The sequence below is a fragment of the Sceloporus occidentalis genome, unplaced genomic scaffold (genome assembly GCF_023333645.1).
Source record: "Sceloporus occidentalis isolate IW3139 unplaced genomic scaffold, rSceOcc1.0.p SCAF_79, whole genome shotgun sequence".
NCBI classification, from domain to species: Eukaryota; Metazoa; Chordata; class Lepidosauria; order Squamata; family Phrynosomatidae; genus Sceloporus; species Sceloporus occidentalis.
Genome location: NW_028317059.1, coordinates 287004 through 303639, shown reverse-complemented (window position 1 = coordinate 303639; position 16636 = coordinate 287004). Strand labels below are relative to the sequence as shown.

The window sequence follows — 16636 nt, the reverse complement described above, 5'->3', positions numbered from 1 at the left end:
ATCAGAAGATCTGGGTTCAAAGTGAATTTGTGGGTGTCCTCTATGGCTGCTATGTCATTGGTAAGGCGGGAAATTTCGCCTAGCGCAAGGCGTTTAGCAGTGGCCCCCAACTTGATCAAGTGCCCCCGAATGACGGCTTTATGAGCCTCCCAGACCGTAGAAAAGGCCGTCTCAGGGGAGATGTTGTCCTGAAAATAATGTCGAAGCACATCGGCTAGGACCTGAACGTCAGCCGGAGACGACAGAAGAGATTCATTCAGCCTCCAACTCCACACCTTAGGCGGGAGCTGAGCGAACGACAGGGAAATATGTAGAGGGGCATGGTCCCCAAGAGTAGTAGGTCCAATTCTGGAGGAGGAGAGCAAAGGTAAGTGGTGATGAGAAAGAAAAATGGAATCAATTCGTGTGTAACGGGAATGAACAGCAGAGTAATACGTATAATCCTTAACGGATGGATGCATTACCCGCCATGCATCAACCAGTTGCAAGTTATGAAGGGCCTTCTTGACTCGGGATATGCGGGAATAGGGGATATGGGAACGTCCAGAAGAGCAGTCCAGTCTGGGGTCAAATGGCATATTAAAATCGCCACCCACAATGGAGATCCCGTCCTGAAAATCTGCAAGCCTGCGCAAGACCGAGACTAAAAAACTTGATTGGTTGCGGTTAGGGGCATATATGCAGGCCAGAGTGACCACCTGAGAAACAATATAACCCTTGATGAAAATACAGCGCCCCTCGGAGTCCCTCCAGGTGTCAACCAGTTGAAAAGGTAATGTTTTATGTAATAAAATAGCAACACCCTTGGTCTTAGTGTCATGTGAGCTAGAGAAATAACGCAAGGGAAAGCTCTTTGCACATAATGCCGGTTCTTTGCCCTCCCTGAAGTGGGTTTCCTGTAGGAATGCCACCTTAGATTTAGTCGATTGCAGAAAATGTGTTAAACTGGAGCGGCTTTCCGGTTTGTTGAGACCTCTGACATTTAGGGTGACAAAATTAAGTGTAGTGTGGTGCATGAAGGTGACATCTGAAAGGGCCCAAGGCAGACAGCCTGACAACACGCATCGCGAGAACAGTCAAAAAAAAACAGAAACTGGAAACAATAAACGCGGAACATAAAAGAATACGGAAAATCCGCATTGCGGAATCTGAGGTAATGCAAAAGCATCCAAAGGAGAGCCATATAATCCAAAAGGATTAAACCGAAAACCCGGATCACCAAGAATCCGGGTGGTCAGCTCAGGGGGGTGATAAAAAGAGCAAAAAACAAAAACAGTAAATACCAACTATAGGGAGGGATGCAAAGTAAGAAAATGAGGGGACATAAGTACCACGACCCACTGCTTTAAGTGTATAAGAAAAAGCTGCCGAAGCAACTAGGAAAAGACGGCGCAGACGAATGCCAACATACACATGTACCCAAGAGGGGCATAGCTGCGGGGGACGGAGCAAAACGCCCCAGCCACCCTTGACCAACAAGCCACCCCAGAAGCACACAATGCTGAGTAATCTAACACAATCCACGATAAACGTTGCAGCAACACCATATAGCACACATAGGAAAAAACAACAGTGCAGAATGCGTGGAGTATAATAGGCACATCCAGGTGAAGTTATCCGACCTGAGACATATGTAAACACGGAAACATGTGTGTGGTATGTGCAAGTGAAAGTGAACAATATCAACGACCGACTGAAAAAACACATGAAGCTAGATCCCCCGAGTGTGTCCGACTTGAGGACACAAGATAGGATATGTGTATGTGAAATAAACAGAAAATAAAGCACATGTGTTGAGTGCATGGGAACTTTACCGACAACACAATTGCCATCCAAGGTTAACAACAGTGCAGAATGCGTGAAATATAATAGGCATATATAAAAACATATATAAAAACAGAAACATGTGTGTGGTGTGTGCAGAGGAAAGTAAACAATATCCATGACCGGCTGAGAAGGCACGAGAAGCAACAGCCCCCGAGCGTGCCAGACTTCTGGACAGGAGAGAAGAGATGTGTAAGTGAGATAAGCAAAAAAGCATATGTGTTAAGTGCCTGGAAACCGTACAGACAACACAAATGCCATCCAAGAGCATGGGCGGATAGGAAATATAGATAAAAGGATGCACAAGTGTATGATGGGAGCAAGAAAACGTAAACAGCATATAGTCATAACAGAAGGAGTACAGGTGGTCTGGAAAGGAGTACTTATCGATAATGCCCATCACTACACGTAGAAACCCAGCAAGGGGATACCCGGGCCAGAGGAACAATGGACGAAATACAGGAACAGTCCATGGAAGAAGCGTGAGGAGACCCTTCATGACCTAAGTAGTGTAGCATCCAGCCGGTCCAAAGAGAAGCAGATGCCGCCATACCAAGTCAATCCGGCGGCCTAGACGAAGTATTCCTGTATGCAATCCGGATCACGAAGGGAAATTCATCCCAGCACAAGAGAAATGACGTCTCGAGGAATCCATAGACGAAGACGGCTGGGTCCGCAGGCATGAGGGCCGACCAGATCAGAAGATGAAAAGGGTGAAATCAGCGATGCGTAGAAATAGAGACAAAAGCAAATACAGAAACTCCCAGGCCACGGAGAGGAGTTCAGGTAGGTAGCGAGTCAACTTGTCTAGGGCGACGACGACGCTGCGGCTTAGAAGACCAGTCCCGGGTTGGGTCACTCAGTGTGGGGGGAGGCACATAGGACAATTCCCAATCAGGGATCGAGATAGCTGGTAGGCCCAATCCCTCAAGCAACGCAGGAACATCAGCCGCACAGCGTACGGTATACCGGTCAGGGCCCTTACGGACCAGTAGAGAGAAAGGGAACCCCCACTGATACGGGATCGCAGCCTCGCGCAAGGCAGAAGTGAGCGGACGGAGGACTCGTCGGTACTGGAGTGTAATCGGGGATAAGTCAGGGAATACCTGAAGCTTGTGTCCTTCCCATTCCAGGGAGCCCGCTTTTCGCGATGCGGCAAGGATGGCCTCCTTGACAGCATACTCCGCAAGACAGCAGACGATGTCTCGTGGAGGACGATCATCTGGTTGTCGTGGCCTAAGAGCCCGATGAGCACGGTCAAACTTGATTACGGTATCTACAGGCTGTTGTAGAAGTCTGTTAAAAATAGTGCTAAGTACACTAACCACTTCCGAGCTAAGAACCGATTCCGGAACACCACGAATCCGCAGATTAGATCTGCGGCCTCTGTTATCTAAATCTTCAATTTTTTGCATTAAACGTTGCATTGTCGTGTGTTGCACCCGCAGCTGGCCCGATATATTGTCAACGGTGGAGCGGGTAGTGACTGCATCGGCCTCCAGAGTAGAAACCCGGTCACCCATGTGCTGCAGGTCTTTCTTGATGTCTGAAAGGTCAGCTTTTAGGGGCGCATGTGCCTCTGCAATGATGGAAATAAGATCAGCTTTAGTTGGTAAGTCCTTCAGCGTGCTACGCCACTGATGTTCTTCTGAATTAGGTTGCGGATGCAGCGGATCCCGACCGGATTCTGAGGGCAGATCCGAGTACTGACTCCCAGGGCTGCCAGGTGGTGAGGCCTTCTGCATGGAGTCGCGGGAATCAGCATCAGTGAAGCTCTGAAAGAACGACTTGACCGAGGTATGTGCTGTTTTGTCTCTAGGCAGGGGATGTTTCGGAGTGGCACCTAGCTTCGAATGTTTCCCCATTGGTAAGGATTAAACGCCGATTTTAGGCAAAAAGAAGCAGTGGGCCTGTGGAGCCAGTGGATTAAGCGTCCATCTTGATCGGTGGTTAGCCACGCCCCCCCACTGCCCCTAAATTAACCCTAAACACCCCATTAACTATAACTGCCCCTAAATTAACCCTAAACACCCCATTAACTATAACTGCCCCTAAGTTAACCCTAAACACCCCATTAACTATAACTGCCCCTAAGTTAACCCTAAACACCCCATTAACTATAACTGCCCCTAAGTTAACCCTAAACACCCCATTAACTATAACTGCCCCTAAATTAACCCCCACCTCCCCTAACTTTCAGCAGCCCAAATATTAATTTTATACTCACAGTTAGATGAGTGTCACAGCCATGGCGATGCTAAGGAAATGGGCGGAGCCAATCGGCCGTTTGGCTCCGCCCCTTTCTTCCCTGCAGTCACTGCCGATTGGCCCCGCCCCTTTCTTTCTCCAGCAGCGATTGCAGGGAGGGACTGGAAAAAGGAAGTGGGCAGGCCAATCGGCAGTGACTGCAGGGAGAAACTGTAAGTAGCAACTGCTGCTGTGGCTCCTGTGAGTCACACTAACGGATTATAACGCGAGGGGTATTTTTCAGAGCATTTGCTCTGAAAAAACCCTCATTTTATAATCAATAAAAATCGATTCAACTAATCGATAATGAAATTCGTTGCCAACGAATTTCATTATCGATTATCATCGATTTTATCGATTAGTTGTTGCAGCCCTACTTTAAAGCGCGTAAGACACTTCTTGCTAGTATTCTTAAAACCCAAGGTACGATATACTTACTTGCGTTTCACATCAAAGTCCAAAACTCTGATATAGTCCACCAGAACAGCAAAGGGACCATCGGCAAGGTGGGTGGTAGACTGTCGTAGGATCTGGTTTAACACAGTGCGACGGGTCTCTTTAAATAAATAAAAAAATAACGTTAGATCAGTATAAAAGGTATTTGGCTTTAAGTCTCAAATAACATCTAATAACCTTCTACCTTTTCTACCAAGTACATAAAACTTAAGGTTCTTACCTGCAAAGCGCAGAAACTTCTGTGTGTCAGGAGGCAGGCTGGATGAGATGTGCATAGATGAAGGTTCCCGAGAAAAAAAGGGGTCCAAGGAAGAAGGGGTTGCAGGCATAAGCGGGGCCGGGGACAATGGAGGTGGCTCATCTTTAATGTGAGCTAGCTGGCTCTCCCTCGTGTCTCGTACTGGAGGCTTGCTTTCCCTTTCTGTTGCATGGACAAGGAAAAAGGCTTCTACTGCTGGTTGGAGGACTACAGAAGGAGAAAAACCAAGAACATGAACAATGAAGACTCATTCCATGGAAGAGAAATCGAAGAGAGTGAGCTGCGTAGCTTTGGTTACCCAGAACAGCATGCTGGTCATGAGACTCCTCCAGCTCTTTCAGGCACTCTCCCAGCATGTCCCACAACTCATCAAGGCTGAGCTGTTCACTCAGCAGCGGTAACTCTGGCAGCCGCTCTTCCTCTTTCTTCTCTGCAGCCTGAGAGCCTTCAGAAGCTAAAACAAGCACACAAGGTTACATTACATCGACTACCTGTTACACCCTGAACAAGTAAACATGGTTTGTCCCTGACCGCGCACTGACCAACTGACTGCGTGTCCTGTGTGGCCGGAGAGGGCTGGTCCACATCCATTGGAGACTCTTCTCTGCGAGCCGAACCCTCCGCCTGAACAAAATAAAGACTGATCACTTGGCTGACGAGGACAGCAAGCCTAGCCACATAAAATCAGGAGAGATGAGGCGCACAAGAATAAGCGGCGCACAAGAATAAGCGGCAACTGATCACATGCATCCCACAAGAGGAACATCTCACATCGCCAGAAGCCGTGTACTAACCTGCTTCTGCTAAGCTTGGAAGAAAGTGCATAGGGCAAGCTAGGGATAAGCGTGACAAGGACAAGTCTCACGTGTACATAAAGATGGCGACAAACCAAGAGGCAGGAAAAAGGTGGGGTAGATTAAGGGATGAATAACAGCGTTCAAATTAAAAGGAGGGAGAAACAAACTAAAGGATGGATGTTCTGCCAGCCAGTCATCATGCTAACCGTTGCAGTTTGCAGCTGTCTTCGTGCCCTTTGACCCTCAGCGGTTGCATTTGCTTGATTGACTTCCGGCACCTTATTATCAGGCAGGGCAATGGAGATGAGGGAAAGGAGACGAAGCAACTTTTCCGTGAGTAACGAGCTGCGTCGGATAACAGGATGCGACAACATATTCATGAGCTGTCCAAGAGGCGAAGCTTCCAGGCTGCACTGCGAACTCTCGCCCTCTGCCCCCGAGCTCACGGGCACAGACTTTACAGAGGTTTTCCCTTTACGGCTCACATTCATATTGTCCAATTTGACCAACAAGTCCCAGAAATCCGTGGAGCTGTTGTTTGACCCAGTAGCACCCGACGGTGGAAGGCAGGGGCTGCAGGTGACCTTCCTCTCCCTGCCATCGCTGCTCTCTGCACTGCACTCTTTGGCGCGCTGCTGTGTAAAATGGCTGGGGAACACTTAAGGGGGTAAGAGATTGAGGTCAATGAAGAAAGCGGCACGTAGCTACATAACCATGTCTGCTAAATATCCTTAATATAACTACATCCCTTTCTACTCCTTGTTGACGTTGTGACCGCACACAAGCCTCCAGTACGGCAAAGTGAAAACGTACAGACTTATATACACAAAGCCGCAAAATAGAAAGAGCTGAAAGGTACATGATAAACAAATGGCACCGTTTTAATCATTAACGAAAAAAAAAGGATGGTATTAGCTAGAACTATGGCAGCCTATATTAAAATCTTTACAACTAGTAAATCTTCCATAGAAAGTTCTAAGCCTTACCTTGGCCAACTGGATAAGCGTATCCAACACATGCCTGCAAACCACCGGCGCAGCTTGTGGGTGTATGTGGACCGTGGAGCCACAGGCAGCATGCTTCTCAGTGTGCTTGCGCCCCAGGGACCTCTGGATTTGGAAGATATTGGTGCGACAGCCAAGAGCGGCATCCATGGACACAGAGAGCCAGGAAAGCTGGTTGGAGTTCTTGGAATCCACCCTGTGCATCAATTCTAACGGGCGGCTGTCGTGGCTGGAAGAGCAGGACTTGACAGTCCCTCTCTTATCGGGGCCTCCGATGGGAGTCTTGGGACTTTCTATGCAGAGTTCACTCTCGCTGCTGCGTTGCAGGATTGACAGTAGACTGCGAATTACCCAGTTACGGGTCTGCGCGTGGTAACAGAGGTTGCGCAGGACGCGATGCAGCCGACTGGTGTTCATCTTGGGCTCATCCACGAACAACAAGACGAGAAGACAAGAGAGGGTCTCGTGATCAAGCAACAGGCGTCCTCGCAGTCGCAACAGGCTGTCCACATTGCTGCCGGCCGGCCTGACGAGAGAGACTTGTTTCATTAAATTCAAAAAACCTTCACAGTTATCAGCAGACGACAAATTACTTCAACGGACTAAGACATCTAGAATTCACACAGATCTAACGAGTGGTGGGCCTTTTTTTTTTTTTGCTTTTTATCCTCATTTGTAGCTACAATTTTTTTTTTATTATTATTATTATTTTTTAAATGATGAGCCTAGTTCATAATTTTTTTAAATGCGTAGCAACAGCCAATCGCATGTATGGTAGACTTTAGTTGAGGCCACGATAGGAAAAGATGTAAAGTAACAGCTAACGTATCCTTATAGATCTGCATGCAGTAAAAAAGCACTGGAGTCTATACATGTAACATGGGCTAGAATGCTCCTTTAAAGCCGTCTTATTTCATGGTCTGTAAACCCCAGCTTTGCAATGAGATATAGACTTTCAGAGATGAATGGAGTGTCCTGCATTCATCCTACAGTCTATGAAGTTAAATGAATACAACAGATTTAAGCATACCTGGTGTGGGTGCTGCTACCACCCATCTGAAAGGTGCTTCCTCTCTGCACAGCCAGACGTGTGTATTGGACTCCTCTATTCCCACTCAGACGGCTTGTGAAAGCTTAAAATACATTTAACACAGAAACAAGGCATGTTGTGGTTTAATATCTTCTATTTTTTTCTTGTGAGATACAGGATTACGCTTTTGTTGGTGTAATACATTTATTACTCATCTAAAAGTAGCCATCTGGCACACATACTGGCCCAAAGGCAAATCCTACCAAAGTCTTCAAACATAACAGACTTCACAACTAAATCAAACTGAAGTATGAGTCCTAAAAACACTACAACATTGGAAAAAAATATAGCCAGATGTGAAACTGAATAAAGATGAAAATCAAGCTAACCAGGTAGAACATTAGCCATATTTCCAAGGCTAGATTCTATTAGCAATGCATATCATGTTGCAGATACCTGGGCTCCTGAGTATGGCCGACAGGGCAGACGTGCTGCTGTGACCAAACAGTCTCTCATGCATTAGCTGTCTTTGTCTTGCCTCTCGTTCTCTGCGCAAAGCCTGAGCTTCAGCCGCAATGTCAGGGGGCATTACTGCTAGAACGCTGTCCTCCATATCCTCAAGAACACTGCGGCGCAGGTCGGATGGCAAGGTTTGAATGAAGGTCATGGGGTCCATGGGGTTGTCAGAAGTAGTGCTCTGAGCAAGTTCGCGCCTCTGCTGCTCTGCTCTCTGTTGGGCAAGCACCTAAGGACCGGTAGAAATGGCCAATTAATGGGGACAAGCGTTAACTCATGGATATAGAGGAAAGAAATGCATTTCCCAGTGTGTGTGCCTGTTCGTTTGAACCGTACCTCTTCCTGTATGGCAGGTGGTAAAGCTGCCAAGAACTCTGGGCTGACCTCTGTGACACCAGCACTGCCGACCACAGGTGGTGGGATGACCGGCACAGCAGTAGGTGGTGCCCGAGCTGGCGGTCGGATGCCCAGCTGGTTCTGAAGCACCTCTCTGCGTATATCTTCTGGAAGAGCTGCAAGGAAGGATGGGTCCACTCCTTCGGGGAGATTGATACCTGAACCAATAAATACATATGGGACTATAGCATGGTGCTCAGGGAACATTACCATATCATTTGATGGCCGATTGTGCAAGAGAAGTACCTGCGAGCGGATCATCATCTTCGCTACTCGTGGACGGCAGGGCTTCTTCAAGGATTCCACTGGAATCTGTTGCCAACAAGGACATGCTAGAATCTCTGACGGAGGGCAAATCAGAGGAGGGAGCACCCGAAGAACTGGAGAAAAAAAAAACAATGACCAAGAGAAGACTTAAAATCGGTCAGCTAATTTCAGAAAGTGAACTAGAAGTAGCCATTGCTGTTGTGCTTCCAAACATAACTATCCACTAACTCATTGTCCTGAGCAGCATCAAGCCGCTTCAGGGAATTGGGTTACAGCAGGTCAGTTCCCCGTGCCCCACGGCGTGACGTACCTCTCCTCACTGTGTTGGGACACCGATGTCTGGCTGCTGGATTGACTTGGTGGCTCCACAACCTGTTGACCAACTGCGACACTACTGCTGACCAACGGCTGTTCTTGATTAACAACCCCAGATGCTTCCCCAACACCTTCCTCTAGAGGTCCAGAGGCGAGGCTACCAGTATCCATGGGTGAGCCCTCCAGCTGGCTGCTCACTGCAGTCAGGGCATCTGAATCCTCTGCTCGTTCAGGTGACAAGGAGGCTAACAAGGAATGGAGATATTTTTTCAGTGACTTGGCCATTTAGATTGTTCATACATAAAGAAAGCTTTAGTCTTAAAAAGAAAAAAAAACTAATTACGCACAACAAATATATTTTACATTTAATATGTTCCATGCATGATTTTAGAAAATGCTGAATTTTCATCGTATAAGACCGAACCATTTCCCTGCATGATATAATACTGACTGATGGTGGGTGCTGGAGACAGTTCCATCTGAGTCGCATCCCCCTCCGCACTGGGTCTTCCTGGTGCCGACGGCTCTTGTTCTGTTGGCATTAACAACTGTCCAACTTCATCGGCACCGGACTCCGTCTGCAAACTCTGTGGCATTTCTGCCAAGGAAGCCTCCGGAGGAAGAGCACGCATAGAAGGATCCAAAGGAACCAGCTCTGGACTTGTTGGTGTTCCTTCTGCAGAAGAAGGAGCAGTGGGGAAATTCTCAGGGCGTCCAGTTCCATCTTGCTCTATGGTGGACATAAACAGAGGCCAATTACTGGTGGGTTGTATTGCAGGTTGGAGGGTGTGCGAGTCAAGAATTCCTTGAGGATCAAAACACAGAAACCCATCTTAAATAATAACACAATGACAAATAAAGCAACTAAAGACATTAAACAAGGCTTATGGAAAAGCCACACCACAAGGAAGGCAGTAAGCTGTATAGTTATCTCCAAAACGGTGGCAAAATATCTACCCCCTTACAACAATACAACTTACTACCTCACCCTGAAGAGGGCAGGTAATGGAAAAGGATTCTCTAAAAGGTATTTATCTGCCAAAAAGATTTCAAAACCACAAAAGGGAAACAAATGAACATATGTACAGAAAAGCCAAGAAATTGGCACAAAATCTAAAAGTCCAAGCAGGTCCAGATATATACATTAAGAGGTCTCGTCCTTGCTGGGGCTGGTAACAGATACCGCAGGAAAGACAGTAAACTGTATAGTTATCTCCTAGATCGGGTGTGACCCCAAAACTATACAATCTACTACCTCAGCCTGAAGCATCACAGAATCCACTCGACTGACCTGTGAAGGAGACCGAGGCAGAAAATGCTGCACTATAAGCGATAAATACCTGTAAGGCTCAACTCGAAAGGCATGCTTCGCTTGGAATTGGAAGCCTGGGAAGATTAAGAACAAGGATTAATTAAACCGGTGCTATGCTGCTCAAAGTCACAAAATGTTCATGCAGTAATTCAAATCACAAAAACCTAGGATCTTTTGCTGAAGGTTGGCTCACTACATACACAAGAAAAAGTTCAAAATCGGGACAGACCTGTGAGTTCGGGTCTTTCGATTCCTTCTCTTCTTTAGCTTTATCTGCCATCTTGGCATCTTCTTCTGCCATTTGCTTGCGCCGCTTTTCACGTCGCTCCTCGAGTTCTTCGTCACGCAAAGCCTCCAAATGGTTTATTATTGGGACTTTTACAACTGAGAAACAAAAACACACAAGGATCTCTAAACATTTTAACGAATATGGCTTACGCAAGAGATGTCACTGAAAACAAGCCCATAAGTGATTGAGCAATTTGGAAAAATTTGTCAAAATTGTAAAATGTAAAGGAAAAATTTATTTTCATCCATTTACGAACTAAGTACATGTGAAACTCTGAACTGGATATAGCAGAGTCCTACAACAAACATGGCGTTGGTAAACTGATGTGCTTGTCTGTTTCTGAACCTGATGAAATAGTTTGCTCTAGGATGAATTACGTTCATCGCACCGAGGGCTTCTCACCTGCCACGCAGTCATGCATGCTTTCAGCATCTAGGACCTTACATTCTTCCGTCCAGCGAGTCAATGCAGTAGGAATACTGGAGAGAGTACCTGTAACAAAGCAGTATTTATTACTTAGAACTGTATTTATTACTGGAACATTAGCCCAAGATATGGACACATACTTCATGCATCACTAAAAATGCAAATCAAAGCCTGAAAGCTATTGTATACAGAGATTCATGTAAAAGGTCAAAAGTGATTCAAAAGGGACCTCATAAGCCGTGAATATAAAACAGGTCTGGAACTGCAGATGTGGTGGGGATAGAGATATATTATATTAGGTGTAATTATATATATATATATATATATATTAGTGTAAGCTGAGGAATTGTAATATGATTGCAGAGTCAGTGGCACAAAGTACAGATGAGAGACCAGTAAAAGGCAGACTAATTCATATCTTTTAGAACACCCGACACCATAGAGGGAACGTTGGGACAAAAAATGAGTCTAAGAACTATTCATAGCCCCTTTAATGTCCCAAATCTCAAGAGCCCACAAAATGAAAACCAGAAACACTGCTGTGCTTGATTACTGTTGTCACTTACCAGCCTGGCTGGTGGCTGTGCTCTGATCATGAAAGAAATCATCCAGAAGTTCATCATCAGATCGAGCTATGATGTGGACATCATCATTTCCTACAAGGAGACGCGCCCGGCCTCGGCTCTGAAGAGGAAGGCTACTACTCAGCTGCAAGATATCAGCGGCGGCCGAGGGACCCAGCAACCTTAAAGGAAGCATGAAGCAGTGTTACCATTACCAACTTACTACTCTTACCTAAGAAATCCGAAGAGACCCCTCATTAAATTCCAGCAAACCTACTACCAACTCTTTTTAGACTTCAACAACTTACCTCTGCAATATTAAGGGTGGGTTTGGTTGCCTGTTGCCAGGACAGTGAACATGTATAGTGTGGCCGGTGTTGGTTGTGAGCTGCCGAAGAGTCCGCTGACTTCTACCGATTCCCTGTGCTAGGCGAGTAGTCGACGTCCCTGCACCAAGAGTGAGAGCACTGTGGTCTGCGTGGCGCACCATGAGAGGGTGCGTGGCGGGGATGTTACCAGGAGATGGAGGGATGTCGGCTGCAGGAATTGAGAACACTTTAGAAAAACTTCTCAAACTGATGCCCAAAATCTCCCTCCCTTGTTGGACACCTATAAAGTCAGCCCGTCCATTGCTTCTGCTACACTTTGACCAGAAAGCATCAAGGTAAGGTATTAAGGGCTATATAGACTTGAAAATACAGCTTATATCACAGGCATGAAGGCAAAAATTAAGGCTTTCAAAGCACAGCCAACATGATTTAACAATATGCTACCAGAGAAAGCCACATGTGCTTATCTGAAAAGATCCAAAATGCAGCACTCTTGGTGCGGACGTTTAGAACCTATACATTTTTATGCCTTGCTGACTGAATGATTCCAAAAAACAATGTTCTCTACGTGGAAATGCTATTTCAGACTTCTGCATGACCAAGAATCTTACTTGCGCTGGAAAACATATTGTCAAACTCAATTATGAGGTCGTCCTCTCGGTCAAAACGTTCAAAGCGCACAAGTGGGGAAGCATTCATGTCTGGGTAATCCTCATCCAGCTCCATCTCTGAGCAGTCGTCGTCATCATCCTCGTCTCCTTCTTCACCTTCCTCATCATCCTGCAGGAAGCATATTGGTCAGTATCCTCAGGAGATGCAATGGGTTCATTTACAGAACAGTCAAGCTTGATTTTCTTTATATTTAATATACATATGCATGGTTTAAAGGATATTTCAGAAAATATTCTTAGCGAGATGTTTCACAAAGCTATTCTCTGTCTGAAACAGAACTAGATTTTCAAGCAAAGACGTCCTCGTCTCCATGAAACATGGAGAATCTTACATTGGTAGGCATTGCCACAGAACTCCATCTTTTACTAATACCTGGTCATCTTCATCTTCCTCTTCTTCCTCCTCCTCCTCTTCTTGGCTGTCATCTTCATCCTCATTGCTGCCACTGCTGTCTTCCTCTTGCGTGTGCTCCTCCTCATCCTCTGGATCAAGGATGTTCATAGAATCTGCACAAATGACACAGAAGGTCCCATTAATCCAACAAACTAATATCTAATCACCTTGACAAAGCTGCTCGTTAGTTTACATGTTCTCATGGAGAACTGTAATACATTCTTGCATTCTGTGAGGGAGAAACAGCCATTACTGCTCAACAGCTGGGAAGCCGCTTTTTGGCTATAAATTGCCCGTAAAATACAAACCTACATACTACCATGAGACTTATTTAATCGTCCATCTGACCACTCACCTTCTCTGTTTGCCTGGAGGGTAGACGCTTGACTAAGGTTAGTCGGAGCCTCATCCATTAACACATCCTCTTGCGATTCATCTTCGCCAACTCTGCTCACTAAATGCAGCAAATGAGGCATACATTTTTTGTAACGTACATTTTTCTAAACGTGCTACAAGAAGATTGGAAACGGTACTTACCTGCAGCTCCATCACGATCTAGAAGCTCATCTATCAAATCTTCAAGCTCATTTTTCACCTATCAAGAAAGGAGTGTATCAAACAAAGGACTCCAAACAGTAATTATACCAACAACTTTAGTCACTTTCTTCACTCCAAAAAGATCACTGTCATTACTTGCACTGAAGCTTTGGCATTTAACCATCACAAGCATCAAATACATTTTTCACATTTTTTTTTTTCAAATGGCTGCAGTTTTTTTTGTGATTTCAACAATTTCTAAAGCCCCTTAATAACTAAAGTCTGATCGTTTATATATATATATATATATATATATATATATATATATATATAGTTACCTGCATTGCCTGGTTGGTGAGGACTTCTGGCTGCCCTGCAATAACTACAGTATCAGACTCCGTCTCTCCATCCATGTCTCCATCAGTTACTTCAGCCTGGGATACATCTGGATCCTCCTCTTGAGCCTCTGCTCCCGTTTCACCTACATCAAATGGTAAGGAATAAAGTAATGAAGAAAGCAAATCAGGGCATGTAACTTGCACACAAAGACAGGGAATTAAGGCGTCTCTTGGGTAGTTTCCAACATAACGTCAGTTTAAGCTCAAATTGAGCTCAAAGAAGGCAAACACGGCTCTCAAAACCATTGCTTTGTGTTATATGAACCATGTCATTTTTAGCTGGTCATTGATAGATCTACCTCTATTGATGTAACTTTACCTTTGCTCAACACAAATTTTAAGGCAGCTTGTGGCACCTACCCACTGGCTCATGACTCCATCAAATACATTTAAGTAATTACATTTGCTACCAGATAGAACGCACACGTTATGAAGACAAACCATAAACCAGCAGCAGAGATTTATGGGGCACAGTTGCTGGCGGTGGATGCAGCCGGTGCAGTTCTGTCTACCCGTGAAGAGTACATACAATGATTACCATACCTGTGTCTGGTTGGTTACTGTTGGGGTCTCTGGAGGCTCCATGGGTGTCCTGTTCTGATTTATTCTTTCCTGATGCTCCTTTACTACCAAACAGGCTGCTAGGCTGGTTGACAATCCGAGACAAAGTCTCTAGAGGTTTAAGGGCTGCATTTACAGTGTTGGCCATATTTGGGCTGCAAGAACAACAGAAAAAAACAGTTTTATGCACAACAAAGATGCAGGACAACCCAGGGTCTTCACAGACTGTTTAACCGTGTCCCTGCCCTCAAGTGCATTTAACTGCATTAAAGCAACCCAACTGCATTAAACAGCCTTAACACACTTAAACGTTAAGTTGTTCACCTGGAGAGATCAAGGCTGTGAGGTACCCGAGCCAAGTCGCTGACAAGGCCCTTCTTTAGAAACAGTCGGATGATGTTGTTCATTCCATTGTGTTGCGTTTTGGTTGTTGCACTGCTATAGAAGCTGGAGGTCGATGGGCAGGACTCCATGATGGTGCTTATAATACACATTACTGCCTGTAACCTGGAAGACAAAATGACAGAAGGTCTAGCCCCTTAAACGCACTACTTTCTGCGGCACTATGTTAATGAGCCATAGACTTTATTCTAGTACTCTACAAGACTCAAAGGCCATACACAGAATCTAAAAAACACGCCACGCTTCCTACCTGGCATGTTTTTCTGTGCTTTCTGCCATAGCTAATGCTCGACCAAGGGCCGCTTTGACCTCATTAACAAGCGCCACCTGGGCATCAGTCCCACTTCCAGCAGCAGCAAGGCTAGCAAGGAAAAGGCGCGCCAGAGCTGGAGTGTCCTTGTCTTCTGCATTTTGTGTGTGTGGCAAGAGGTGGTCCAAAACAAAAGCCAGCACACTACAATCCTACAATACAAAACAATTAATGGCATTGTAATTCTCCTACCAAACCTGAATACCACATAAGGCTAATGGAATCACATACCTCTTTAATAAGCTCCGACTGCCCAGAAGTATAATTATAGTTGGCAATCAGCGTAGCAATACCCACGTACGACCGGACTGGTTCAGCCAGCAGCCGGAGGATGGTAGAGGTAGGAAGCAGGGGTTTACTAGCTCTTGCTTTAAGTCTCCCGTCCTCTGAATTCCGCTCTGATTCCTTATCCTTCTTTCCTCCCTCTCTGTTCTCTTCTGGGGTCAATGCTGCCAAAAGGGAAACAAATTAAACAGCACTCACAAAAGCGGATTGTTAAAGAAAAGCAATCGGAATCTGTATGTTTCGAGTGCAGCATCAGTGTCTCTCCACCTAATGTATTGGTTTGTCTTAGTCTGTCAATTCTCATCTTGTCAGACCCCTTGAATATATGTATTGTATTAAGCGCTGCATAGATTTGGTGGCGCTACATAAATAAAAGATAATAATAAATAATTGGGAGTTTGTTAAAACCAGCCGAGATGACTGTGTACTGTAACTCCAGATTATGAATGACTGGGAAATGTATCTGAATTATCTGTTGTCGGGATCTGCATAATTACCCCTCCTGTTGCGTTCTCTGCCTTAAGTTGCTAATTGTCATCTACTTGTTTATGGCAAGGAGAAGGGAGAGGACTTCAGAACAGGGAATGTAATAGATAGACGACCCTGGCAGAACATGCCGTCACCAATGTCAGCTTCCATGAAATTGATGTGTAATCTAAATATATCAAAATCATTTCCACTGACTGCCAAAGACACAAGCTATAGGTAGTTTAATTATGCTCGACACTGTGATTGTCTTTAAAATTATCAAGTTTCACCATCAGAAGACATAGCTAATTTTTTTTGGGGATACACTATAGATGCACCCTATTTAAGTTATCCAACTTATTACACCTAACATTAGAAACACCATCTATAACTTCTAGATTTTCCCTCGCTTGATGTAATTTTATTCGTTTGTATTGGAGTGTACTACCAGTATCACAAAATGGACATTTAAGAGGCATTCAAGACTTAAGCACGTTAGAGTGAGCGGCATACCTTCTCCTTGAGGAGTTCCAGATGGAGGAGTCTCAGTGGAGGTGCTGTCTGTGGTAAAGACCCGAGC

At 45.3% G+C, this 16636-nt stretch overlaps 1 protein-coding gene across 1 annotated transcript in view; it reads right to left on the bottom strand.

Annotated features, from left to right (window-relative positions):
- The window catches only part of LOC149285350 (E3 ubiquitin-protein ligase HUWE1-like), a gene marked incomplete at its 5' end in the record, with an annotated part of 478774 nt that overhangs the window by 448144 nt on the left and 13994 nt on the right, over positions 1-16636 (bottom strand). The window contains 14 exon segments of the mRNA XM_089495319.1: positions 10653-10807; positions 11115-11204; positions 11705-11883; positions 12010-12238; positions 12642-12810; positions 13075-13208; positions 13451-13545; positions 13629-13690; positions 13971-14113; positions 14574-14746; positions 14916-15098; positions 15244-15455; positions 15535-15752; positions 16570-16636. Of these exon segments, the coding sequence (XP_089351445.1) occupies positions 10653-10807; positions 11115-11204; positions 11705-11883; positions 12010-12238; positions 12642-12810; positions 13075-13208; positions 13451-13545; positions 13629-13690; positions 13971-14113; positions 14574-14746; positions 14916-15098; positions 15244-15455; positions 15535-15752; positions 16570-16636 (2109 nt within the window).